This window comes from Vollenhovia emeryi, unplaced genomic scaffold, assembly GCF_000949405.1.
Source record: "Vollenhovia emeryi isolate VEMERY1.0 unplaced genomic scaffold, V.emery_V1.0 DF939130.1, whole genome shotgun sequence".
Lineage (NCBI taxonomy): Eukaryota > Metazoa > Arthropoda > Insecta > Hymenoptera > Formicidae > Vollenhovia > Vollenhovia emeryi.
This window is the reverse complement of record NW_011967236.1, coordinates 3,080,769-3,107,292: the sequence shown is the minus strand read 5'-3', so window position 1 is coordinate 3,107,292 and position 26,524 is coordinate 3,080,769. Positions and strand designations below refer to the sequence as shown.

The 26,524-nt window shown below is 45.2% G+C and overlaps 1 protein-coding gene across 2 annotated transcripts in view; it reads right to left on the bottom strand.

Annotated features, from left to right (window-relative positions):
• The window catches only part of LOC105568366 (retinal homeobox protein Rx1-like), a 50,300-nt gene extending 25,980 nt beyond the window's left edge, over nt 1-24,320 (bottom strand). For both annotated transcript variants that reach the window (XM_012023993.1, XM_012023994.1), the window contains exons 1-2: nt 23,211-24,320; nt 4,390-4,622 (exon numbers count right to left, since the gene is read on the bottom strand). In XM_012023993.1, coding sequence (XP_011879383.1) covers nt 4,390-4,622; nt 23,211-23,385 — 408 coding nt within the window. In that variant the 5' untranslated portion in view covers nt 23,386-24,320. The remainder of the gene's footprint in view (nt 1-4,389; nt 4,623-23,210) is intronic.
• Between the last annotated feature and the right edge of the window lie 2,204 nt (nt 24,321-26,524).

The window sequence follows — 26,524 nt, the reverse complement described above, 5'->3', positions numbered from 1 at the left end:
TGCGGAGAGACACGAAGAGACAGGGAGAGACAGGGAGAGACGGGGAGAAATAGGGAGAGACGCGGAGAGACAGGGAGAGACGCGTAAAGTCACGGAAAGATGCGGAGAGACGCGGAAAGTTGCGGAGAGACAGGGAGAGACGCGGAGAAGCTGGGAGAAACAGCGGGGAGGAGAGAGAGAGAGAGGGGGGGGGGTCGTGAAGCTATGTAAACGCGGGGATTCGCGACGAGGTCGGGGGCGTCGGCGCGCAGTCGAAGAATCGAAGCTACAAAACGGTTAGTAATTTACGAGCGAGCCCGCTCGTAAATCTAACCGAGTGAAGTTGCATTACCCAATTCCATTTATCTCTTTGAAAAGATGCGGCTTCCCGTATAATTCCCCGAGCTTTTATTCCCTTTTACATTTTCTGCAATCTATTTTTCGATTTAGTACACAAACAAACATTACGCGCGATTTAAAGCTAAACCATTTGCCCATTAATTGATCCGGGCGAAATATTTTTGTCGCAGCGTATAAAATAATGTACTTTTAACGAATAACAAACACAGCAGGTGTTTAAAACCGTGCGCGTTACATTCTTTTAAAATCCGCCGTCCCCGTTCCATCGGGCAAAATTGAAATAAAAACAGATCCTATTACAAATTCTACAAAAATGTTGGCTAAAATGTCGCGCGGCAAATATACAACAGTAATTGTTATTAAAGTTTTATTATGTGCGTATGGGCGTCGCATATCAGTAAACAAAACTTGAAATCGGTTCCATGGGCGTGTGGGACGTGCGATTCTCCTCCCTGTCACGGGCTGCGCGATAATTTTAAAATGTTACGGAATCACCGACTTAAGATTAATCAATTCGGACTGTTTGCACTCCCGTGACGCCCGTGCGTAACGCAATTTCGCGTATTCCAAAAGCGATGACGATTACGACGACGAGAGCGGGGCGCGTTAACTTACGCGTGACCTGCTCGCGCGCGCACGTGTGCACCACCGGATCGGGGAAAAGCTGGAAAACGCGCGCGGCGCTTTTCCGATGACAATCAGACCGCAGCGACCGCCGACGGAATCCCGTCCGCGTTCCGCCACGCCCAATAAAAACCCCCCCTCCGTCCCCAGCCCCGTTTTCTACCCCAGCCCATCCCCGTCCCTTCGAAACCATCTCGTCGAGCGGCCTAATAAATCCGACAGACGGGATTGGCGTGCGCTATCAATTAAAAATGATGAAACCGAACGGCGCGGCGCGCGGCTCGCCGCGGCCGGGCGAGCGGATAGAGCCCAGCCCCGCGCTTGCATCGCGAGCAAAGCTGATTCCACAACCGCCTTGTCCGCTCTGGCGTAATAAGCTTAAGCGATTAGGTATACCTCGGGGGCGGCCTGAGACGGTTGCGGTGCCACGGTTAGCGAGAGCAGGCCGGGGGTGGTGAAAATAAACGAGAGAACAAGACGCGCGCGGACCGTGCGGACCCGTGCTTCGAAACACTGGGGAAAAAAGCCCGCTCCTCGCGAGAAGACGAAGCGCGAGCGTGTCGGCAGCTCACGGTGGGTTTTAAACGCAATTTAAATTTTTAATTGCGAGTCCGTCGACCCCGGAGGAACGACGCCTCCCCCGCCCCTCGCGCGGCACGTTGACGTTTTGTTTCCAGAGGGCAGGTCCGCGTGTTTGCTAAAAAAATTTTTTTCCCCCGAATTTCCCCGACGCTGACTGGACAAGTGTATTCTTGTACGTAGCCCCTTGGGCAGGGCGAGAAATCGAATTCTAGAGTGTCTTAAAGCTTCGTATGAATAACAGCGTACTCGAGTCGCGTGTGAATACACTTTGACTATTATGTCATTCATTACAACTTATATACCCTGGCTGAGGTAATATTTTTTTCGCAATAAATTTATAATATGAATTATTTAGACACTTACATCCTGCCACGGCTTTGTCGTCCTTAATCCTTCGAATTTGTGTTTATCACGCGTGAGCCTTATGGAGTTTATTAATTGTAATTATAATTTGTGTCGAATAAATTAATGCCTATTTGTTACATCACCCGAGCGAGATGAAAAGATTACGAGTAACACACATACGTTGTACGGGCTTCGTAATAACGCATTGTTTCTTTATACAGTTCATTATTTTTGTAAACAGTTTCTTACTGTTGGAGTAGCGATTTTTCAAATAGCGAGTCTCGAATATGCAAAGACAATTAGGATTTCTTTTTCTGTGTCTCACGGAAATGCAAGTATGTCGTATCGCAAGCGTTCGTGAAAGAATTTACAAAATAATTTTATTTTTACAATAAGCCGACACATTATAATTACAGTCGCGCCGTAATGTTTCTGTACCTACTTAGCTTCTACTGCTAATTATCTGCCTATCGTCTATACAACGCAGAAAAGTAGGAGAGAGAGAGAGAGAGAGAGATAAATTATGGAGCAACTTTGTTACTGGGACGACGTGCTTATCTCGCGATATAAACTGCTTGTTAATTGCGACAATGAAAGCTCCAGCTTTCTGAGAGACAGACGGCTCATGCCTCGCCTACTTCCAAGCCGCCGTTGCACCCTTCTTAACGGCCATCTATAGGCCACTTAAGGCGCGAAGATAATTCCTACGTTTCTCGCATTGCGTGTTTAATGGTAACTCTAACGAGCCGAATGCCCGCGACACTACGAATTAGCGTGGTCGCCTCGATAAAACCCTAATTGCAATCGACGCGTAATCTTAACCATCGCTGGCAGGCGAGAGAGCCAGCCCTTCGCGGCAGTGGAGACTTAAGGCGGGCGCCCGGTAAAAATCAATTCCGCGTTCGAGGAGGTAGAAAGAAAAAGCAGGTGCTCGTAAGGCTGCCGGCCGGGTTATTATCCTATGTTGCCGAGAGCCCCGCCCAATAGCGTAACAAAGTGGCGATGCTGACGAGGCCTGTACCGAGGTCTCTTACGGGCCCTCTCTCTCCCTCTCTCTCTGCCCCCTTTTAGACCCTTATCTCTTTGAGCAAAAAACAAGTTTGTAAGAAGCTCGTAAAGATAATTATTGTTATCACTCTCCCATTGGGATTTGTAAGTGCACTAACCCGGAAATTGATTATTAAAATACATACTTAATAATTGCTCTCCCCTCCCCTTCTTATCATTTGATTGCGTCTGTTTTACAATGCGCTTCGCTTTTACTGGCCGAGAACGTTTCAATTCTCGCGCGAGATTAGAATAAAAAAAGCGTGCGATAACGTGGATATGGGACCGGAGGACCGTACGCGATGGTCCTGGACGGACCATCGGAGCCACGGTAGCTGCGCCACTGGGCCCCGGCGTGTACTACGTGCCGCTCGGCAAGCGTGCCCCCGGGAGCCTAATCGATGCGTCGTCGCACGCGACTGCGTGCTTTTATCGCTGTCACGCACATAATTAATTTAATTTAGTCTAATACGTTGGCCCAGCGCGCCAGGCAGCGATTGTCGTTCCGATTGTTTGCACGGAAACGCCAACGTTAACCCCCCCCGGCCGGTTCGCCGAACACGATATTCGTATCCGTCAAATTTCGGCTGAGGAAGAATAAATCCTACTCTATCGTGCGCCGCGGGTCGCACGCGCAAATTCATACCGCCTTCGCGTCTAACAATAAGTACGAGAGAAACGTTTGTAGCACCCGTACTTTGCGCACGAGATTATTTACGTACCTAATTGCAATAAATCTTTCGGTATCTCGGTAGTCCTGCTTTACATCAAAATGTATATTTCATGCTACATTTTATTATGCAACGATGGTCAGTCCGTTCCCGTTCACCACAATTATCAAAGCATTTTCTGGTATTAGAGGAAAGTCCTCTATTATGAGATATAGGCTTCTAATACGAGATGGCAAGTTTTCAACATGAAAATTTTATCGCAAATCTTTATTCACACCGATTACACGATCTAACAATGAGTCTTCCATTAAACCGATTTCACTCCAAGGGCAATAAATGAACGATAAAACCGATAGATGGTGTCTATTAATTTAGCAGAAACCCCGCTATCTCGTACCAGGAGCTTGTCTCATAATAGGGAACTTTTCTCTAGCTGTGGAGAAGAGACGCGATAGGAAATAGTCGTCGTGATATTAAGACCCTAAAAGGGTTTGTCTGTACGCGTGTAGAGGCAAGAGGCAATTTATAAATCTATTAAGCGTTCTCAGGGGGATATAAAATGATTTCTCGCGAAAAGGGAGGGGATATAAAAGATCTCTCAACGTGTTTCCGTCTCCTCCTCCGCTCCGTAAAAGGAAAAGATATTTTTCAATCGAGCGTCATCACTTTTAAGTTCGAAAGAGCGCTCGCTTCACTCTCGAACACGCTACAAGTCGCAGGAAGGAAACGTTACCTCCTCCTCCCTGCCGACCCTGCCGACTTCGCTCGGCGAGTGACTCACCTGAACACGAACTTCCGGGAGGTTGACCTTCATGGCGAGCTCCTCCCTGGAGTAGACGTCCGGGTAGTGGGACTTCTCGAACGCTCTCTCGAGCTCGTGCAGCTGGTAGGTCGTGAAGGTTGTCCGGTTGCGACGGTGCTTCTTCTTGCCTCCGTTGCCGTTTATGTCCTCCCCGCAGCCCGCGCCGAGCTCCTCGTCGCTGCCGCCGCCGGTGGAGTTGCAGCTGTTCTCACCTGGAACACCGCGACAGAGGGAGAGAGTGGTCAGGTCTCCTCGGAAACGGTCGTTACGGGTAATAGGAGCGGTAATGGTGATCGATTTATCCGGAGTCGCAGCTATTACCCCCATTATGCGCGCATAATAGTAGCTATTAGAAGTGCTGCAACGCGTGGCCGCGCGGAAACGCGTTAACGCGCGTACGAGTGAATTCGGCCGTGCGATTTAAAGCGCCACTCGCGCCTGGATTTCTTTCCCTTCTTTCTGTTTTTTTCTCCTTTTGCGCGATCGAGCGAAATACGACGCGTTACGCTTCGTTGAATGTAAAAGAGACTACGAGGATTAATTAGGGTATTTGACGTTTAATGTATGCGATGCTTAAGGAGAACGGAAGGACGCCAGTTACGGTTCGACGGGTGGATTACTTTTCTCGGCGAGCGAGAACGTACGGTATCGGTTGTCATATTTCCTTTATATGAAGGTACAATATAATCTCGCGGCGAACTTGCAAAAATAAAATGTAAATCAGCGCACGATGCACCATTATGAACGTTGATGAACCTTCTTCCCACATGATTTCGCCGGATAACGAAGTGGATGAACTAAATTGCTATTTTTTCTTCCGTCAATGATTTGAAATAAATAAAAGACACTTCCCTCTCTTTACGGTATTAACGCGAGAGTGGAAGATTGGATATTGGAGAACAAAGCTGCTGGCGAAGCATTTACGTTTGGAAAAATGTTATAAAATACCGTAAAATATTTTCTTTCTTTCTAACGATATTTCTTTCAACGTTTAATCAGACACTTGAAACATTTTTTTTTAAAATAAACACGTTACAAAATGCAGGTTTCTGTGTCGTCGAATAAGGAAGAAATTATACATGTGCAGTGTATAAACAAATAATGAAAGAGAAAATAGCGTAATTGTCGAAATAATAACTGTGTTATGGTTGCTATGAAACAATTGATGAAATAAATTTGTTAAAACCCTATAATTCCGCTGCGGATAGAAATAGGCAGGACAAGTCTGCGTATTACGATTGAGGTATAAAACGAGTAGAGTCGGAAACGTTCTCGTTTCCAGGTGTTCGAGGGAAGGATGTCCCGGAATCATCTAATCGTTGGCGAGATAAACGGGAGCATCGGCGTAAGTGCGCGTCGACACGCACCCCTTTTTATACCGAGTGACACGTTGCATTCGTGTAACTGGGCTCTATCGTTTCGTCACCGCTTATCCGGCGCTTTATTAAGGCGACGGCCACATCGCCACCGCCGTTATCATCGTTAACGAAAGGGTCAGCGCAGCGAAAACGACGGGGATTTATTTACGCTGCCGAACAATCACGCGATCATTTTCATTGCAAATAACGACGACGCATTCCGTCGTATTTGTGCATTTAGAAACGTGGCCGCGGCATTCGTGCTCGGTATTCCGGCCGAGGTCTAATCGATTTAAGCGCGGAATTAATTGTCCGACCGACTACGATATGCCGTGCCGGGCGCGCACTGTGCTTAATTGTTTCACTGTCAAAGCGCAGGTGCATTGTAATGAGATTTGCATTGGCGATGACAGCGCTGACGATGACATCGTGTTTGCCGTAGTCTCGGAAAGTATAAGCTTTCTTGATATGATACCGCGTATCTCTATTTAATTTATGTAACACAGGAAATGGACGTGCCATTATTTATGTCTCTAATAACTGTATCGTCAAAAATACGGTAGACAATTTAAAGACAAATTACGAATACCTTGTCGGTGAATTTTAGAGTTTGTTAGGTAGTGGAAATGTATTACACCGAAGACATTTGATTTACAATGTTAACTCTGAAATCCATATCTACTTTTAACATAACAGAAATCTGATTTCGCGTCATTTCTTCGTGCAATTACTCGATGCTCAGTTTTAAATTCAATTTTCATTTTAATTTTACCTCGCAAAGATTTTCTCTTTCGAAAACAAGTGTTGCGAGAGGGAAAAAATATTGCATCGCACGGTTTGTGGAAAGTCCGCTGCTTCGGGTAAAAATACTACTACTGTGTCTTACCGTGCACTTTTACCTACTTTCGTATAAATTACAATTTTCTTCGTAAATTACACGATCGTCGCCAGACCGTGCAATTTCGCGGATTAAATCATTAAGTGAGTAATCACTGGGTAATTTTCGAGCACTTTGCGTCGCTGTGAGAGAACTTAAGGCGCGTCAACACGCGGCACTTCCACCGAGCAATTACGCTATCTCTTTCCTTGCAAATTACACCTTTCGTTGAGGTTGATGATTGCTCGCGTCTGAACGACCAATCAGAGCTCACATTATTTTCATTTTCGAGGTAATATCGCTCGAAAAGCGGAATTTCTTCACCGTTTCCTCGTATATTAGGTTGCTAAATCAATATTAATCGTACAAGAGACTTTTTTTTATCTACCATTAAAAGATACATTATTTTAATTCGGCAAAAATTGATTCAAATTGTTATCTCTATATCAAGGATTTGCATAGCACGCGAGACATGTTGCGACAGATTTTACGAAAGCCGTCGATAAAAATTGCGCGGCGGGCAATTAAACGGCAAACAAAACTGCACTTCGATCCGCCGTTTCGCAGTCCTGTCTTGGCTCCGCTAAAGATTAATACGACTGTACGCTATTACACAATGCGGAACGCGTTGCGCTCGCTGGGCGAACTATTACGCGATCATTTTCCCTGCAAATTACATCCATCCCGGGTGCTGCGGTTACTCGTCGACGAACGCCCGATCAAACCTCGCATTATTCCCGTCCCCGAGTGTAATATCGTCCAAGAAACCGAACGGCACCACCGACGAAGAGATTGATCCTGCGGGACCGCGGTAGCAAATAGGTATTTTCCACCCTGCACCCCCCGTCGCTACTCCACCCTTCGCGTTCGCCCCCGCCGTAAATCCTAACTTCATCCCGATCGGTCCTGTAGACGTACCGATCAGGGGAAGTTTCTCTTTTGGGCAGTACCTCCTGGGACCCCCCTTCGACATATATTATATATATATGTGTGTGTGTGTGTGGATATACATATACCCAGGTACTCGCTCATTAACTGCATAATTAACCTTCTCTCGCGTCGCAGCGCAGCGCGTTAGATCGAATTGTGGGGCCGTAGGGGGTGGTGGCTCGATGGCGGCGTTCCGCGCGCACTCGCGCGAGCGTGCGCAGGCTGCTGGCACGGCACGCATCCACCGGTCACGCGCACGCACCCAACACACGCGCGGCGCCCACGCATCCCCGGCGCATAGCTTCCTCGCGAGAAGCTTCGCCCGGCACTAACCAACAACCTAATAACCTCGCCTTGGCTGGCGATTGACGCGCGCTTGTACCGGCTAATTATCAACAACAATCGATAATGGTCCTCTATTCCTCTCTCTCTCCCGTCGAGAGTGCCGACGCTACCGTGCCACCGCACTGCCCTCTTCCGCCCCCTCCCCCTTTTCCACCTCTTCTTCGGCCACGGTCTCCTTCCGTTCCCTTCGTGATCCTCCTACGCTATCTCCTACGACATGCATCCGCATGGTGATTGCTCTGTTCCAAGTCGCTAGATCTTCTTTCTTTCCTCAGGGTCACGTTTATATGAAAATTAAGGATTTATAAACTAGTGGACTCTTCTCTCTCACAAACCAAACAGTCGCCGCGAGATAGGTTTGTGCAGAAGTTTTGTTAATTTTTGAAAAGGAAATTTGCTTAGGAACTATTAATCCAGATATCATTTCTAGTAAAATACGGCTCTTTTAGTGAAAATTTCTAGTATAAATAAATGTGAAACATTTTGTAGATTTTGGCAGGGTTTTCTGTTAGAAACAACGTCCACAATTTTTATATTGGATTGTATAGTTTTATAGAGGGAAGCATTTAAATGTTTCCTTTGAACATGCCTACACGCGAAAGTGAGAGCAATTTCCAAATCGGAATTGGTATGTTATTTAATTTAGTTGTAACCGTTTCGTACTAATTTGACGAAGAAAACGCATGGTAATTCGATATAAGAAACTTAACAACATTATCGCTGTTTTAAACTTGCTGGTGAATTTTAATTATCCAATCGTGAGATTGCAAGACAGAAATTGCGAATGTTTGCAGATTCGTGGCGGTCGAAGGTTATTAACTAATTTAATTCAGCCTTCTCCGAAAGACGTGCAGCCGTGCGCGTGCATGCTAAAAGTTCATTCGTGCTCCGTAAAGTTCTAACCGCCACCCGATAGAAGTTGGAAATTTACACCTGGAAGTTGCGTGTCGTCGTTCTCACTCTTAGGCATTAGTGTCAAATGAAAACATTTGAAAAAAATTGAAACAGATTGCACCGAATAAGTTTGCAACTTATACCTCTATCGATCTGGACATTACACGTATCGCACCCCGTAACAAATAACGCGCAGCGCGGATTGGCGATGGCACGCGATTCCTTTATAATTTTTTAATATCCGCAAATAAATGATTGGCGCGAGGTGTGCCGACCCGGGCAGTTGTGTCTCGATTATTTATCCGCCCGTATCGAAAAATAATAGGGGAACGGGGAATAAGTACGAAATATCCCACGCTCGCGTGCTGTTTGCGCGCGACGATTGCTCCGTACGGATATTCACAGAAGCGGATTTCTGTGATACGGGGGTAGGCGTATACTCGAATAACTGGATGCCTCGTGTGTATGTGCGCGGGATACGTCTGCGCAATAATTGGTTTCGGTCGGGACAGAGTAACCATCGTGATTAAATCCTACGAGGCAGCTGCAGGGTGGCGGAGCGCCGTCGCTCTTACTACTTGCCGCCCTGTTATATCGAGGAGTACATCCCCCGATATAACGAGAACGACCTGCATTTTCGTGGATTAAACGCGACACTATGCCCGGAAAGCGAAAGTTTATGACATTATCCGAGAGCCGAGATCAGAATTGGCTAGGGGCGGTTGAGAATCGAAGAGCGTCTCGTTGACCATTTTCCGCGCGTTACGAACATTTGCGAGAAATTCATATCGTCATTTTACAAATGTAAGCCGGCGAAATAAAGTCTGGGTGGGACCTCTGTGAAGTTGGCACCTCGTGTCTCAAAAAATCTTTTTTTTCAGTTCTGAGTGCACCCCGAAGAGTTCTAGAGTTCCTTATCAATTTTAAAAATAGTTCTGGCGAATTAACCTAAAAAAGTTAAATTTGAAACTTGGGGATGCTAACTTCACAAAATGAAATCTCGAAATCAGCGATAACACTAAAAGTATTGGAAATATTTAATTTTGCCATTAGGATTTCCTTTAGAACTCTCGAGGGGCTACCCAGAACTCCCAATAGAACTGCTGGAACTGTTAAAAAATTTCCCTCCTTCGGGATTTGGAAATATTTCGAACCGAAGTATGAAAAATCGCGAGAACTTTTTATTCGTCGGTCGTAGCGCTTCGAGCCTTAATTTTCGATAGAACTCTTGAGGGGCTACCCAGAACTCCCAACAGAACTGCTGGAACTGATAAAAAATTTTCCTCCTTCGATTCGAAAAATTTGTAAGTCCCGAAGGAGGAAAATTTTTTTCTCGAGAGTTCTAAAGGAAATCCTAATGGCAAAATTAAATATTTCCAATACTTTTAGTGTTATCGCTGATTTCGAGTTTCCATTTTGTGAAGTTAGCACCCCCTAGGTTAGAAAAAAATTATTTTTACAATTTTGGCAGTTCTATTGAGAGTTCTGGGTAGCCCCTCAAGAGTTCTAAAGGAAATCCTAATAGTAAAATTAAATATTTCCAATACTTTTAGTGTTATCGCTGATTTCGAGTTTTCATTTTGTGAAGTTAGCATCCCCAAGTTTCAAATTTAACTTTTTTAGGTAAATTCGCCAAAACTATTTTTAAAATTGATAAGAAACTCTAGAACTCTTCGGGGTGCATTCAGAACTGAAAAAATAAATGATTTGTTGAGGCATGAGGTGCCAACTTCACAGAGGTCTGGGTGGGTCTATTATTGCGATGCATCCTTCGTAATATTTGTCACAATGTCTCGGTGATCAAAGACGTCCGTCACGGCATGAGGGTGGTCCAGGCTCGAATCCTGGCTGAGAGGTAATATTTTTCGCAACGAGTTCTCTTAATTAAATTTACAGCCAGTTGTATCGCTTTGAAAATAAAATAAATTTTTATAAAAACTATTAGAACCGGATACGCGAAAAATTGTTTCGGTAATGTAATAACAAATATTTTTCGTTGCTTTGTTATACAAAAATTTTATGTTACGCAAAATGCGTACATTTCGTAAAGAAATGTATTTATATAAGATATATGCGCCTATATAAATGATATCAGATCCTGTTGAGATCTCTCGGAGCATCTCACGTCGCTGCAAAACGCAGGAATAAACTAATGCAGTTTTCATGTTGCCTTCTATCAGGGGTCCTTATTCTGCTTATTGTTAGCGTGTCTCGGGCCCCGCGGAACAAGTAGAACGTTTCCTGCGTTCTCATCGGCGCGAATAGGAACGTCCTGATGAGCAATTTTGTGACACGATCTCGGAGAGGGATGAACGAGACAGTCGCCGGTATTTCGCGTTCCCGAGCGACGGAGGAGATGGTATCGCGCAGATGCAAAGCGGTCCTAGTCGGTTCTCTAGCTACTTAAGAGATTGACACGGCGAGATAGTATAATGGACGGAGCGGTTGGAGAGAGAGAGAGGAGAGAACGAGAGAGATTCGTGGCTTCGCTCCCCGGACCGGCCACCGGCTCTAATGGGCCAACACTGATCGCTGATAAATTTCAAAACGCCGTGGGGGCCTTTTGATTCTTCTCGGCGGCTTAATCGAGTTAAGGCGTCGATTGAGGAGCGCGTTAGCGGCGAGTTAATGCGCCGCGCGTTATTCCCTGGAGAACGATAGCACGCGCAATCGTGTAAGTGCGATATAAAGTGCACGGAGCACGAAGCTGTACGCTGAGTGGCTGAACGATATTTTCACACGCTGTGCGACGTTTCGTTCGCTTGTATTATTTAAAGTAGTCGCGTTATTAAAAATCGGTATTTGTGATTTACACACCATACATTTATATCGTTTGTAAACCTTTGGTTAATGTCAATGAACGACTGATATTTATTATCGTAATGCATTCTTCCTCAGAGCGGACATTTTGTGTGAAAATAGAGTGAATCATTAATGTGTGAAAAAAATCCTATCTAGCGCTTCGCGGTATTTTGCGAAATGCATGTTTCTAACTTTGATAGACAGCATTTTCGTAAATATCCACAATATATGCGGTTTAACATCGACACCCGAGCGAACGGATCGCGTATCCGCGATGGGAATTAAATTTCTCGCGCTGTAAAATTTAGCGACGCGATCGAGCGGAATGGGTCTTAAAAAAATCATCAGACATGTCACGAGTTACGCATTGTTAGGTGCTTATTAAAAGCGGCTAGCTCGGGGTAGTCCAGTTCGTTTCCCTGTTTGTAATGTAAACCGCATATATCCCAAAGCGCGCATTTAATATATTTACCACCAGCAAATGTCGCGAATGATGAATTAGAGGTAAACGAATTGATTCCAACAAATATACGAGCTTTCGCGGATCAGTCGTGGACGATGATATCCAGCTGCCGCTCAAATTAATTAATGTCCCGTTGGCATTTGTTAAGGGAAAGTCATACTTTGGCGTATAAAACGAGAAGCCGGTCAACCGCCAATCAAGTGTCAAGATGGTTGCATGAAACCGATGAACTTTCGCGCTTTTTTAGACACCCGTAATCCAATATTATTTTGCAATGACATTTTTTTCGCGCGGTTATCAGATCGGGCAGCTCGGTGTCCCGAGATAACGATTTCGTAGCAGCTTGATATCCCGTCGTAATGTTGTTATATCGATAAAAGTTCGCTTCTCGTATCCGTTCGCGGAGCCTTAATTTGTAATCGCGAGAACGATCAATAATATGTATACGTATATACATAAGGCAGAGTGGATGATGAAAATTGATAGCTGATGCGAAAATTGCGCGAGATAGGCGATATCAGAGATAAAGAAGGACGGACGCACGCGATGATTTTGTAAACTCGGCGATGCCACGCGGAATGTGTACATTAAGCTCGTGCCGCGTATTTAATTGAATTTCCTGTCCAATATTGATACGACTAACGCGGTATCCATAATCAAAAACTAGATGCCCAAAACGATTAATATTCCGTTCTCGGTGCTATTTTAGTTAACTCGCCTGAGAAGAGCCGATAATCAGGATCGTTAAATCCAGCGCTAATACACCTTTAATGATCGAACACTTAGCTTAAATATCGCGTTTTTAGAACACGTAATATTACAATACAACGAAGTTCGATGCGTTATTTATCTCGATTACTAAGCACTTTTTACGTAATAAAAGATGAAATTTCTAATTACGGCAATTACGCTTTCCTCATCCCTTCTCTCCGTCGATATACATAATTGCTATACACAGTCAATATACATAGTTGATAATCTTGTCTAACGTTTTATTATGCAAAATAAATTTCACAGAATACTTCGCTGTAGAGACATTTTATTTTTTATTTCTTACTCATCACATACCTATTCATCGTTACTGTCACCTTTGCACTCAATTATGCACTTACGTGCACTGACCGAGATAGTATTTTTATCGCCAAGTCCATAACGCCAACGGTTCCCCGAGCGTTTCTCGACACGTACGAAATTTCTTTCGTGAAAAACGGGGATTTCTTGGCGGATACTGCTCGATATTCGATGCAGGATACACCGCGCCGTCGTTTGTACTTAAGCACGGCTGTCGATTCGGAATTTAATTTCCTTGATCGGCGTGGGAGGAGACGGCGCGGTGAGGACAAGGAGGGACGGAACGGGGGAGGAAATAAGAGAAAGAGGAAAGGTATGCCGTCACACAGAGGGCTTAGCTCGCCGACCAAAGAGGATTACAGAATTTGTCTTCTCGTGGACCATCACCGGTGTCGTTCCTTCCTCACCCCCCGTCCCTCGTCCACCCCCGTCCTGTGTCTTCCTCTCTTTCGGTCCTCTCCTCCCGACCCCGCGGCTCCCCCGACTCTTTCAGTTTTTATCTCCGGAACGAAACGCAATGGCCACTTTGCGCGGCACAAAGTTTCGACGGAAATTTCTTCGTAAAAGCCACTGTCACCTGTCGCGCTCTTTAATCCGACGCACGTATCGATCCTCCAGGAGAAGTGTCTCCGCCCGCGCGACGACGATGCCCTTTCGCTCGCCCGAGACACAGTCGGGCGGAGTGTTTTTATTACCGCGGCGGTACTTAATGCGCCGGCCAATACCACCCAGCAAATTTAATTTATTTAAAGCACTCGCAGTCGGATCATCGGGAGCTGTTAGTCGAGTTAATTGACGGGGGATTAATAAAGCGAGCGAGAAAGGGAACGAGCGGGGTAAATTAGCGAACTGGTTTCCGATCGATATCTCCGGCGAGGTTTTTCTTCCTCGGCGTAAGTGAATGTAAAACGCGTTATCTCTCCCGCGCCAGGAGACCGGGCACCGGTTACATTAGTAACCCCCGGTTTGCGATAAATTAAATTTCTGGATGACCGATGCCGGTGCAGGTCGCGTTAATCGATAACCGAGTTAACAAAACTGCGAGCGAGTAAATTGCTTCGTAAGTTGCCGCGCGTAATCGCGGCTGTCTTTTTTCCCCTCCTCGACGCTGTAATACGCGCGCTATCAGCTGTTTACGAAGAAGGTGCAGGCAAGGGCGCGCGCGCTTAATCTCCGTAAGATGAATATTGAGTTGGTCGATTATTCGCGTACGGGATATTAAATCGTCAGGGCGCGCGTATGTGTGTATCGCACAACACGCTGGAGGTAATATTCTTAAGCTGTCATCGGGTTCTTGTCGCGAGGATAGGGTTTCTACCTATAGAGCGGGTCGACCTGGCCGTGGAGCAGAAAACGCTAAATCCGCGCGCGCAGCGATGTTTCAAACGAGAATCAGCTTCCGAGCAACACGCCAGCCTCAGAATGAACTGCAACGTAACTAATATATTAGCTCTCGAATCTTTTTGGGCACTGAAAGACAAATTTTCGCCATCGTACCTAATCAGGGGTTTGCTAAAAATATTTTGCTGCCGTATTAGCTGTAAATTTCTAAAACGCAGCAAACGGCTTGCTCGAGAGTTTCACGAAAGATGGTGCAATAGAAAAATGTTTCAAAGGGTTAACCGAGTATTAAGGCCTGTGTCCTCGACGCCAGAACTTGGTCCAGGTTCTAGTTCCGAGAAATGTGCAGTCAATCAACTTGCAGCTTTTATGGAATAGCTTGGACCAAGTTCGAGCATCACAGACCTTTAGACAGTCTCGTCCCGCCGACGCTCGTCGAATCGAGCGGTCGCTACGTCGGCGATCATCTGCCTAATGACGGACGCTGATTCTTCGATATTCCGTGGCACGCGCGGTAATACCCGGCGAAGTTGAAATTCCGCAATTACCGCGTACACGGGGCACGCAATCTTCCTCTTGCCGCGCAAAATTCGCGCGGCCGACCCTCGGGGAGAGAGGCGGAGGGAAGGAGGGCGTCGTTTCCGGATACACGTGCGTGGAGGTCAAGGTGGGCGAAGACGAGGGGGCGAGTGGCACGATTTATTTTGTTTACGCACCTTTCGCGTGGTTTATAGCTCGTGACGGCGCGGCGCGGCGCGGCCGTCGTTATAATAGTAATCAACGGGCGGGCGGGGGCGGGCTCCCTCGTTATCGTTACTAGTTAATAATTTAATTGTTCGGTGGCGTGCGGGCTTTATTGGGATATCTCTGCCGACATCGCGCGCCGCGTTGTGCGCGCGAACGTGTTCGTGGGCGCGCGTGTGCGTGTGTGTACTGTGTCTGGGTACCGCTTTATGAGCAGCACGGCCGAAACGCCGCGCGCGGCTCGCGAACGCGGTCCGTACGCGTGTGATGTGCGCACGTGCACGCACGTATGCACGCACGCACGGCAGGCACGCACGCACGCACGCACGCACGCAGGCAAGCAGGCAGGCAGGTAGGCAGACGGGCAAGCAGGCAGGCGGAGTGACTGACTGACGGCTCGCACACACACACATACACACATACACACATACACGTACACAACCGCGCTCTGAATTATCCAGGCGTCAATATTAATCGTGGTAATGACGTACCAATTGCTAATCGCTGCACAAATTACGCCAATACTGCGCCGCGCGAGCGTCTCTACTTCCGCCGGTGTCTGCCGGTATATACCCACCCCCGAAGGGAGAGGGGTGCCTGTGCATCCCTCGCTCGCTCCCTTTCACGCTGTTTACCTCACCCTCTCGCGCTCTCTCTCTCTCTCTCGACCCTCTCCGTCTTCCGACGTATCCGCGATATCTAGGCCGATATATATGCAGACTTCCGTCTCGGCGTAGTCAGCTATCGATCACGAGGCGCTTCGGTATCCGAGGCGCCAGTAAAATAGATTCCGCGATGCCCGGTGTACGATTGATCGGCGACACACGCGCGCCAATTACCACTCGCAAGCCTCGAGCGCGGCGGTAATCCGGTTAAACCGGCGTCGTCACGCTCGCGAAAGAGAAGGACTTTGCGTATCCCATCGTCGTCTGAAATCTCGGGTCAATTAGTCTTGCGACGATCGTTACCGCGGAGGTTGTATTCACGAGGGAAAAACAGCGCGAGGACGTTCTAAATGTGTCAACTCAATTATACATTATTTATGACGTGAGGAATTGGTTCCAGATATTCCTTGATGTGCAAAGACATATTATCCGAGAGAAATACTCTTCGACCAGTCGTCATTTTCACTTTGCATCGTCCGCGTTGCGTCGTTAATTACGTGCGTTTGCCATTAAGGGAGAATTCGTCAATCGCCGCTCTATAATATACAACGCCCGGTGGTATTCCGAAAAGAGAAAATAGCACCGACCCCGTTACCGCGAATCTAGCGCGCGTGGAGGTCAACGATTGAGTTGAACTCGTTCATTTCTTGCGCGGCCGCGTCCAATTTGCGATCGGGATGTAAGTGCGAAAAGTTTGCTGCCGAAAAAACAACGAGACCCCAGCAATAAACGGGTATAAAATTACACGTAATCGCCGATTCCCCCCTTGCTCACGATCGTACCGCCGCGTGTTGTCACGCGATCGAAATTGCTCCCTCTAACAAAGCGCTTTTACGTGCGGCGCTCCGGCCCGACGCGACGCGTCGCGACTTACGTTACGTCTGTAGAACGTCCGTGGTACTTTTGCAATGTAGACATTACCAATGGTGCACAGAGGCAGTCGGGAACTTTAGGCGTTAGATTGATTTTGCGACTTCGCCGAGACGCTATCTGCTCGCTAGAATCTCAAATCGAAAGAAACTCGTCGCCTTTTCGCTCTCTTGGAGAGACAAAATATAAAATACATATGGAAATATAGAATATAAGATAAAATAGTGTAAAATATGAAAAAATATAGAAGGAAATTGTCTTTTGAGGCTCGAAGCTTCAACTTGAAGACACAAGAAGGAAAGAAGGGAGGCGTGACAAGTGTACGATACTCGAATAAACGCGTAAACGAGTAGCAAATGGGTATACATATTGATTCGTTCATTGCAGACGCGCTTACTGCAAAATGTAGATGTTGCATTTTAAGTTGTACGTTGATAAGTACGGGTAGGTCGTATATCAGGGCCTGCGATCAGATTAGCGTCAATTTAGCGGTAAAAGCCAGGTCGTAAATATTTCCTACAAACTCGAATCAGATGAAGCGGGGTAATGCACGTGCACATACGCGCAATAAGTAATGAAATTGTGATAACGCGAGTCATGCCAGCGAAGAGAAATATGAATTTTACAAATGGGGAAACAAAACAAAGTATTTGTCCCTTCGCGAGATCGTTGTTTCGGCAAAGTACCTTGGTTGCGCGCATTCAAATTGACTGTCCGTCCATCCGATAAAATTGACGCCAACGATTGGACCATCGTGACAGCAGTAGCTTCACGCATTTATCGAGAAATCGTGTAATTGTTGAATGATTAATACTTCGCTTCGCAAAAGAGCCATTTACCTATTGTACACGGCACGTATCCTTTTTTTTTTAATTAAAAATGACAAATTATTTTATTTTTGTCAAACGCCGCTCAAGTTTTTCTAGGCGAGTCAATTTCGCCACGCAGATCATTTCGCGAAATTAATTATTTACTGCGAATAAATAGCATGTTCGAGATGGTGGCAGATAATGTGTCGTGGTGGTTTATTGTAATTAGCATGGATATTATCAGTCGTGCGCACGATTAATTATGGCTTCGTTCTCGGAAAGATGACTTGGTATCGGGAATTGAGTTAGACGGAATAATTGTGAAACTTGCGAGGCAGATGATGAAATTATGAAGCGGAAAGTTAACGACGTTAGCACGGCGTTAAAAGGAATTAGACAATCGCTGGGGAACTCATAACACGACGAAGAATTAATTCGAAATGTGTTAACGTCGCTGCTCACATATGTCACGGGACTGATCTCGCGTACTGAAAGCGATTTCACATTTGTTCGACTAATACGTTGTTTAATCGGCTTATCCCGCCATTATCCATCTTACGCTTTCCATCCTTTTCATCAGTCGGGGCAATAAGCGCACAAGTTGCAATATATCTTTCCAATACCACAATATTAATGATTACGATGAATTACACGTAAAAGCGGACAATTATTTACGAACAGTGAGCACTCCGATTGAAATAAAAAGAAAAACTCTCTGTCTCTCTCTGTCTCTCCGCGTTTCTTCGCGTCTCTCCCTGTCTCTCTCTCTCTCTCTCTCTCTCCCCCCCCCCCTCTCGCTCTCCCATGCGTGGCAGTAATGTGATTATTATGCGTTGATTTTTATTTTAAGAACAATAGCGAGGAGTAAACCCTTGAGGGAATTGTGGGGTACAGATTTACAGCATTACTGGGCGTTACTAGGCATTTTTGGGGCATTAGGTCTTGCTAGGGCATTAGAAAGATAAGGTAAGATAAAATAAGATAATAAGATGAGGTAATACCCACTGGGGCATTAGTGTACATACATGTAGGAATTGGTGTACATGATTTCGGTCAGCAGTTTAACTGTCGAACAATAGTTACATAGAACAGTGTGTTATGAAAAATAAAAGAAAATGTGGAAAATTTCATCGATTTAAAATGAATGAAAAATACAAGTTATCTTCATGAGGGAGTCGTTAGATTACATATTCATCGAGAACATCAGTTCCTCAAACTTTTTTAGCAAAATTCGCATTATCGATTCTACAAACGATAATATTCGCTAAATATTACTTTTATATATTAGCTATTGGCTGTTGTAAATTAGACAGTAAAATAACACAGTTGTAAAACATACGTGAACAATATGGTAGCAATCATCTTGCATTAATGCCGATCGCTCCTCGCCGTTTAACTTGGACGGCAATTTGTGCTTAATGCAATTTGACTTTATTTCGGGAGACCGGGAGCTAAAACGGGAGACTGGCAAATACCAAATTCACAATGTAGCACGGTGACACGTGTACAAATAACGCGTATCGCGCTCGCGCGCACGTCGCGACAACGGCCATTCGTTATTCCAGCGAGTTAATTTCGATCAATCGCGGCCGCACGGTAGACGACCGATTCCCGCTGAGGATAACAGACCTGTTAGTCCCGTGTTAAAACTACAAGAGCGATAGACGAGGAGAAGGAGGAAGGGGCGCGGGGAGGAAAGAAGATGAGGCAGGCACGATCCATTAGTAGGCACGTCAATTCACCTCTTAAGAAGCGACTTAAAGCCGCTTCCACCTATCTCTCCTCTTCTCTCATTTTTCTCTCTTTTTCTGTCCTCCTCTCGTCGTCTCTCCTTGCGCTCCTTCATACTTATTAGTGGCGGCTGGCCCTCGCCTTTTACCTCTTCTTTCTTCTCGCGCGCACGGTATCATAATTAATGATAATTCGATTAGCGGGACAAGATTGGGTCTCGGCTAAGCAGCCTCCGTCTCTTTCTCAGCGCATTTCTCTCGCGGTTGGTCCACCTGGCCTCTTGATAATTTCCTTCGAAAACGATCAACGTAAATCCTCGGGAATAAACGCCGACAATTAATCCAACATCTTGCATATTAAGCTTGACAGGGTTATTCAGGCTTGTTATAGTTTGGAATCAGATAAGAATGACTTAACATTCTATATGCGTTTATTTTCCACTTGGATGTAATTTCTTTTGTCAGACGTTTCCACTTTCGATAAGATTACGTGTTATTTGATTCATAAAATTTAATGAAAATTATTTTCTGGATAGAAATACATGTCCTAGAGACCGAAGCAAACTTTTTATCGACCAACGTTGCATTATGACGTGTATTAAACCATCCTAATTATATTTTGCACAATTAGTACCTTTACCAAAAAATATATTTTTAACGCGGTAACGTTCAAACATATCACGAAAAATATGAATACTTTTACATTCAACTCTTTTTCATCAATCTTATTAATCCCAAACAAACTGGAATTGCGTCAAAAGGGCCGCGACAGTTGCGCCCTTGATTATTTTTAGGGCACGGTGTAACAACGAGCAATATATTTGTCTGTTACTTTCTAAAGTTTTTTTAAGTAAGCTTACGAGCTAGCAATTTACAATCGATTGATACGCGATAAGCGTTTCGATAGTACGTGCTGTAATATTCACGCCATTGTTAGTCAGGATGGAAGTTATTGAGAAACGGTATAACGCTTCGTTGAAAATTAAGCGTCGCAACAATCGATCCGCGCGCTCTCGCTTGCGGTAGAGACACGAACGTGACGCTCCACGATGACGCTAATTTATATCACTTACGGCGATAATATCCGATAGCTGTTTGCCCATTTTTTTCGTCCGCGCACCGTACCAATAATGGTAGCGCCGGCACAAAATTGTTTTGTCGATTCCGACCCTTCCGCCGAAAGTGTTGCGTCGATAACTCGCGCTCTCGCCCCCGTTGCGCGCACTTTTAGAATGACACGAACGACAGTTCGTGGGCAGCGTAGGCGAGCCGAGACGAAAGTGTCTCGAAACAGGAATTATCGGATATATCGTTTCATCGAGCAGGGGGGGAGCCACGCTCTGCCTATAACCGACCTGCCCCGGCTCGGTTCGATCGCTCGATTCGGTTTCGACGCTGAATTAGCGTGTCCGCCTAGTTTAGAGAACGAGATCTCTACGTCGCGATACTAACGATTTTCCAATTATACGCTAACGCTACTGACGAGACGCCTATGCCGAACGCTCCCGTGTGGCGTGTGGAATCACACGTACACGACAGGTGTAGGATTGGATCCGCGCAGGAAATTGATGCCGAGACCTAAGTGTATATTCTTAGAATACGATTGGATAATACGTTATCAGTGGCCTTTATACATTTTAATAACACGAGAATAATTATAATTGATCTATTTTAATTTATCGTTTACGCTTATCGTTGGTAAAATTCATTTTAATGTTATTTGTATAATCTAAGCTCTTATCGAGAGATAGTCATCTCATTATAATTTAGAAAGACAGACGTACTGTCTTGCTCTTTTATTTAGTTATTTTGTGAAAGTTGCTTTCTTCCTCTCTTCTTAAAGGACGTAATTATTTCAGCACTAAGTGGAAATACAATAAAGAAATACGTAGAGTCTCGCGCTACATTTGTAGATTGAATTTAAACGTGTTTAATCATTGATCGCGATGATTAATATCATCGCGGCCGGTGGTCTGAAACGTGTAGTCCATTAATCGTGGATATGTAGATCATGAATGTATCGTGTACTGGTGTATAAACACGAATTACTACGATGTAATAAAAATAGAGCAGCGGCGTGCATTGTTAGAATAAATCTTCACCGGTCGCGCAAAAATACTGCGCAAATTAAATAATGCGGCGCATAAAATGTCTCGTGAGAAGGTGAAGAAGTAGTGTGCAGCAAATTGATTTCATCAGTGCGGTGGAAAATCACGCAACGAATATAATTATTATCTAGATCTGCACTTATCTATCTATGCTGGTACACGTTATTTCATTGGGTTACAACTTTCAGTCAATTGTAAGACATGCGTATTGCAAATGCCGCGTTACATCTCTGTTCCATTTTGATTTGAGATAGTTATTAATATCTCCTTTTTACACTTGCGTTTGTTGGAGAACCGGTCGGTGTGGAGATAGATTTAATCTCGCAAAGGAAAAACTGTGAAATCTTCTAATGCTGAAACTCTACTATAGTTTTACATTGTGCATATAAAATTATATGTAGCACATGCGCCTAGCTGAGTGAAGCAGCGCAATGATTTTCCAATGTTAAGGTCAATAGAACTGCTGTTTTACAGTAATATTCTAATAATTATTTAATCTCCATTGCTTTGTGATAAATTGATAATCGCTGCTGAATTTCATTATCGAACAATTATTGCTTTGCGCCACTTATTCGTGCGTCCAAATCATTCCCACGATTCTATCACGTACATCTCTCCGTTATTTTTCTTAAATTTTGCCCTCGGGATACAGAGGACATGTGCATCGATCAAACGTGACCCCGGCGATAATTAATCGAAACCCGATCAAACTGCATTACTGGCCGTAACGCAACTGCCAGACAGGATAGCAAAGCGAACTCGCGGCGCTTGATCGTGTCTGTTCGGCAGGATGCAAGATTCAACAGACGGACAGCGGAACAGTTTAGTCTGCTAATCGAATTAGTCCGTAAATGCGAAAAAATGATCAGACCCCGTGGAAAACTACACACGGCCGTCGGTCGAAATTCAATTAGGTTTTCTATCAATTAAGCTATTAACGCGCGCTATTGATTTTTCGTTTTGGGGCAGTGATACCACAAGTTTATATCTGAATACATCCGACCGAACGTTACTTTGAAGCATTCTTGTTCTTAAACGCGCCCAAAGTCAAGCGATTCAAGATCTTGTAGATTGGAAAGAAATTGAAAATTAATTACTTAATGAATAATTAATAAACAGATTGTAACCTGTATGATACATTTTTAATTAGCAGCCGAACACGGTAATGAATAGGTGATTAATGATGTGATAGCGACTAATAAATCATAGACGGGTAGCAGCGAAGGAAAGTAATTGGACGATCGAAGCTGCATCGTTAATGGATTTCGAAAGCATTTGTAATGGGTTTTTCAGCAGCGTAACGTATTTTATAATTTAGAAATCGATGCTTTGCATGTCTTAGGAGGAGAAATGCCGAGGAAACTAACGCATGAAGTGCGCGCGCTTCAATCCGACGGTCCGAGAAAGCGACAAAGTCTTTTGCGAATTTTGCGAAAAGCGCTAAGAAAAAATCTTTATATTTGTATATAGATTTAGTTGTGCGAATCTAAGAATATCACGAATGTGTATAACGTTACACAAGTTTTGTCTTAAATTTTGACAAATCACAAGTTTTCGATGTATCGATACAGTTTAATCAGCATTTAATTCTTGAACGTTTGAAATATTAAATGTTCGAACGTTTTAAACGAGAAGCTATCATTATTTTGAAACATTGCAAAGGCGGAAAATAAAAGTTTGAAGCAGGGCCAAAATTTCGATTCCCCCGTAAAGATAATTTCTGAAGAAGCGTAAGAAAAATATTTCGGGAGACTATTACTCCAATAAAGGTTATAGGAGGAATGAATTGGTACCAGTATTTTCCTGCGTGTCGCGACTGGTGTCCTCCATTTCCTGATGAGCCCTTTTATGGCTGGCCAATCCGAGGATCGCGTCGATGCTGTGTCGTGGCGTACTGCTGGCTGGTTTCGGTAAAACGATGTCCTGACTGTTCTGCGAGGCCGTGTCCACGAGCTGCTGAGAATCCATTGTTGGAAACTCGTTCGCTGAACTCTTCCCGAAGACTGTTTCGAGTTTGACCACCACCCTCGCTGGTAAAAAATTTTGCGGGCGACTTTGCAGATGTACTAAAGCTCTCGAGTCGCACGACAAAACTTTTTGCCACGTGTGTCCTTCACCGTGAAGCGCATTTCGGGCAACATGATGCGCTGCTTGACAAGTTGGTCAGTTCCAGAGCAATGTATACGTATACGTTTATATAACTTAGGTGCCCACGGACATCCGATTTGAATTTTTGTAGATCTTTGTTACAACTATCGAAACGTTTGGTCTGTGTCAATCGATTAACATGATCGTGTTATTGGCTCGGACAATCGCGGGAAAACTTGATATGTTCACCCCAATGTTCGATGGAAAATTGGACGAAACCCATTCAATATACGGAGCTAAATTTCATACAGTGAATTTCCGTAATCACACGTCACCTCTTCACAAATCATGGTACAGATCGTGGCACTTTTATCAACATTTTCTGCCGACACGGAACTGATCTATCTCTTCTAACAATCATTCAAATAACAATGAGAGACGAATGTTCTTTCATCGAAATATTCCGAAATGTTCATCACCGATACCAGTCAGTTCTCAAGAGTGATTACCTTTTCGCTATTGTTTATTAACACCAGACTATTGTCCAAGTCTTTGAACGAGTCCTCGAACGATCCGCATCCATCTACTTAGCTCAGGACAAGTGAAATTGTTTACGGAAGGAAGCGTATTCCCCAAATTCTTGACAGGATGTCGTCCGATTTCGTCCTCGCTCATTCACTTTCGCAGGCGCCAGATGGCTAGATGGAACCTTTCCCGTTAAGGTCGAAGCTCTTGAGCGTGCGTCGTGTCAACGAGGACTAGCCGGCCGTCGTCTACCGGGGTGGCCTTTGTCGCAGCTGTACACAACTACTCCCGAAGACTACTCGCCGGTGAAAGAGGTGGTCCGGGCATGAGCCGCGCGGAGGCGTGGCCTGGAGCGACGAATCGGCAACGCCGTTCGTCGGATTCGCCACCAATCGCGGCAGGGATCCGGGAACATGGCGAGATCAGCGGTGCTCAACCGACGGGTTTTCGCGGCAACCCTCTCTCTTGGACAGGGTAGCCGTAGGGGTTGAGGGGTGGCGGACGGGCTCCCATGACGCCGTACGCGCGTCCCGTCCCCACCAGGGTGTACGTGTGAGCGTCACGATGGATACCGCTGTGTGCGCGCGTGTCCCCGCGTGTGTACGAGCGAGTACGTGTAAGGGACGAACACAGGACCGAGCGAGTCCGCGCGCACACGCGCACCGCGAAGGGGTGGTTCACCTAAACAGAGGTGGATGGTACACACACGCGGCCGGAGTGGGTTGATTCTTGCGGCGGATTCTGGCATCCCCTGTAATTGCCAGAAATGAGGTAAAGCTTACCGCTTACGCCAAGCCTCCTACGCTTCTGGATGCCCCGCGGATCCGCGGGACCTTACGCGCCGCTTTTGTCTGCGATTCATCCCTGTATCTACCTGCAACGGCCGTTTCGGCTCGTAGTAACTCGTTTCTGCTCGCAGATTAAAACTGATGTAAATTGCAAATTTGATGAATTTAACTTTCGACTTGTTGCCACGCGAAAATCAATGTTTATCCGCGACATTAGACGCCCGTGGCTTTGCCCAAGTTTTTGCGGGTCTCGAGGAAGACCGGGGGAGGATTCGCCGCGTTCGAAATGACTTTTCCGACAGAGCAAAGTATTTATTTCGCAACTGCGTTTATCGCGACGATTTAACAAACAAAAATATTATTCCTACGTGAACATCATTTAAAATTTAGTGCGATACAATAAAATAAAGCCTCGTTTATTCTGTTTGCTGTGGTCAAAGTGTTAGTATATTTACGTAATATCATGCGTTATATTGATGATCACGTATGTATATTATAGCGTTATACGTCCATACAATCCCGACGCCACTCACAGAAATGTTGCGAGTTGAAATAAATTTTCTCGTTTAAAAACAAATATCACGTTTGCAGATTCGCGATTATTATTATCAGGGCCAATGGTATTCTTGTCAATTTTAGAATCGAACGTTGTCGTTTCTCGTGAAATTACTTAGCAAAGCTGTCTTGAGCCAATCCGCGGTCACATTCGATATCGTTGCAAAATCGCTCGTACGATAAGACGGGAATTTATTTTAGCGAAAACAGTTTTATAGCGTTTCGGAGCGATTTTTTTCCGTTTTACCGTTATTTCCTTCCGCAAACTCCCAAAATTAGCTTCGCGACAAAGAGACGAGAAGTGGACGTTTTCCGGTTACCAGAATGGCGGATCCGGGTTGAAAATTGTTTCTTTTTTCGAGCGGCGCGGCCGGCCGAAAACCGTGCGCACAAAACGAATCCCCGTTTCCCATTCCACGTTCGATTCCGCGTATCGTCGTTACCATTTGGCGTTTTAGCCCGGGGGGAAGTGTACGCCCACAAAACCGCGCCACAAAAGATATCCGCCTGTAGCGAAACAGTAGCTACTCAAAATCGATCCGGCTAAATCGAGGCAAATTATACGTTGCGGAGACGAGAGTGCTCGCGCGCGCGTTTTCTCTTCCGCAATAGAAAAGACCCCCGCGTGCTCGTTCGCGCGCGGCTCTCCTGCCCGTGTCGCCGAAAATGCGCCACCGCTGTAATCGGATTGCGCGTGTATGCATTGCACCTCGCGAAAAAGAACCACGCTCGGTGCAAGGATGAATCACAATGGTGGCGGTGTCGATATTGCGTTTACTCATCGTCCATGCGTGGCTTTAGAAAAGAACTTGCAAAATAAAAAAATCTTTAATCATCCGGACAGTAAAGGTGTCTTTCTTCCGTTTTCCTTCTCTTTCTGTAGCCCTTCGTATCTTTCTTCAATAGACCTACAATATACTTTTCTCTATTTGTATTTAGTAGATGGCAGAGGAGCAAGTAACTTTTTCCCTCTGTCTCGGAATTATTATGATAAAGTGACTTGAAAAAATTAGCGTTTTATCATAATTTTCAAGGATAATGTTTAGTACCTAATTTGCGATAGAAACTGCACATATTGTACGTACATATATGTTACACAGTTTACAGACTCGTTAGTGGATTTAATTAAAATATAATCGTCATTAATTCGT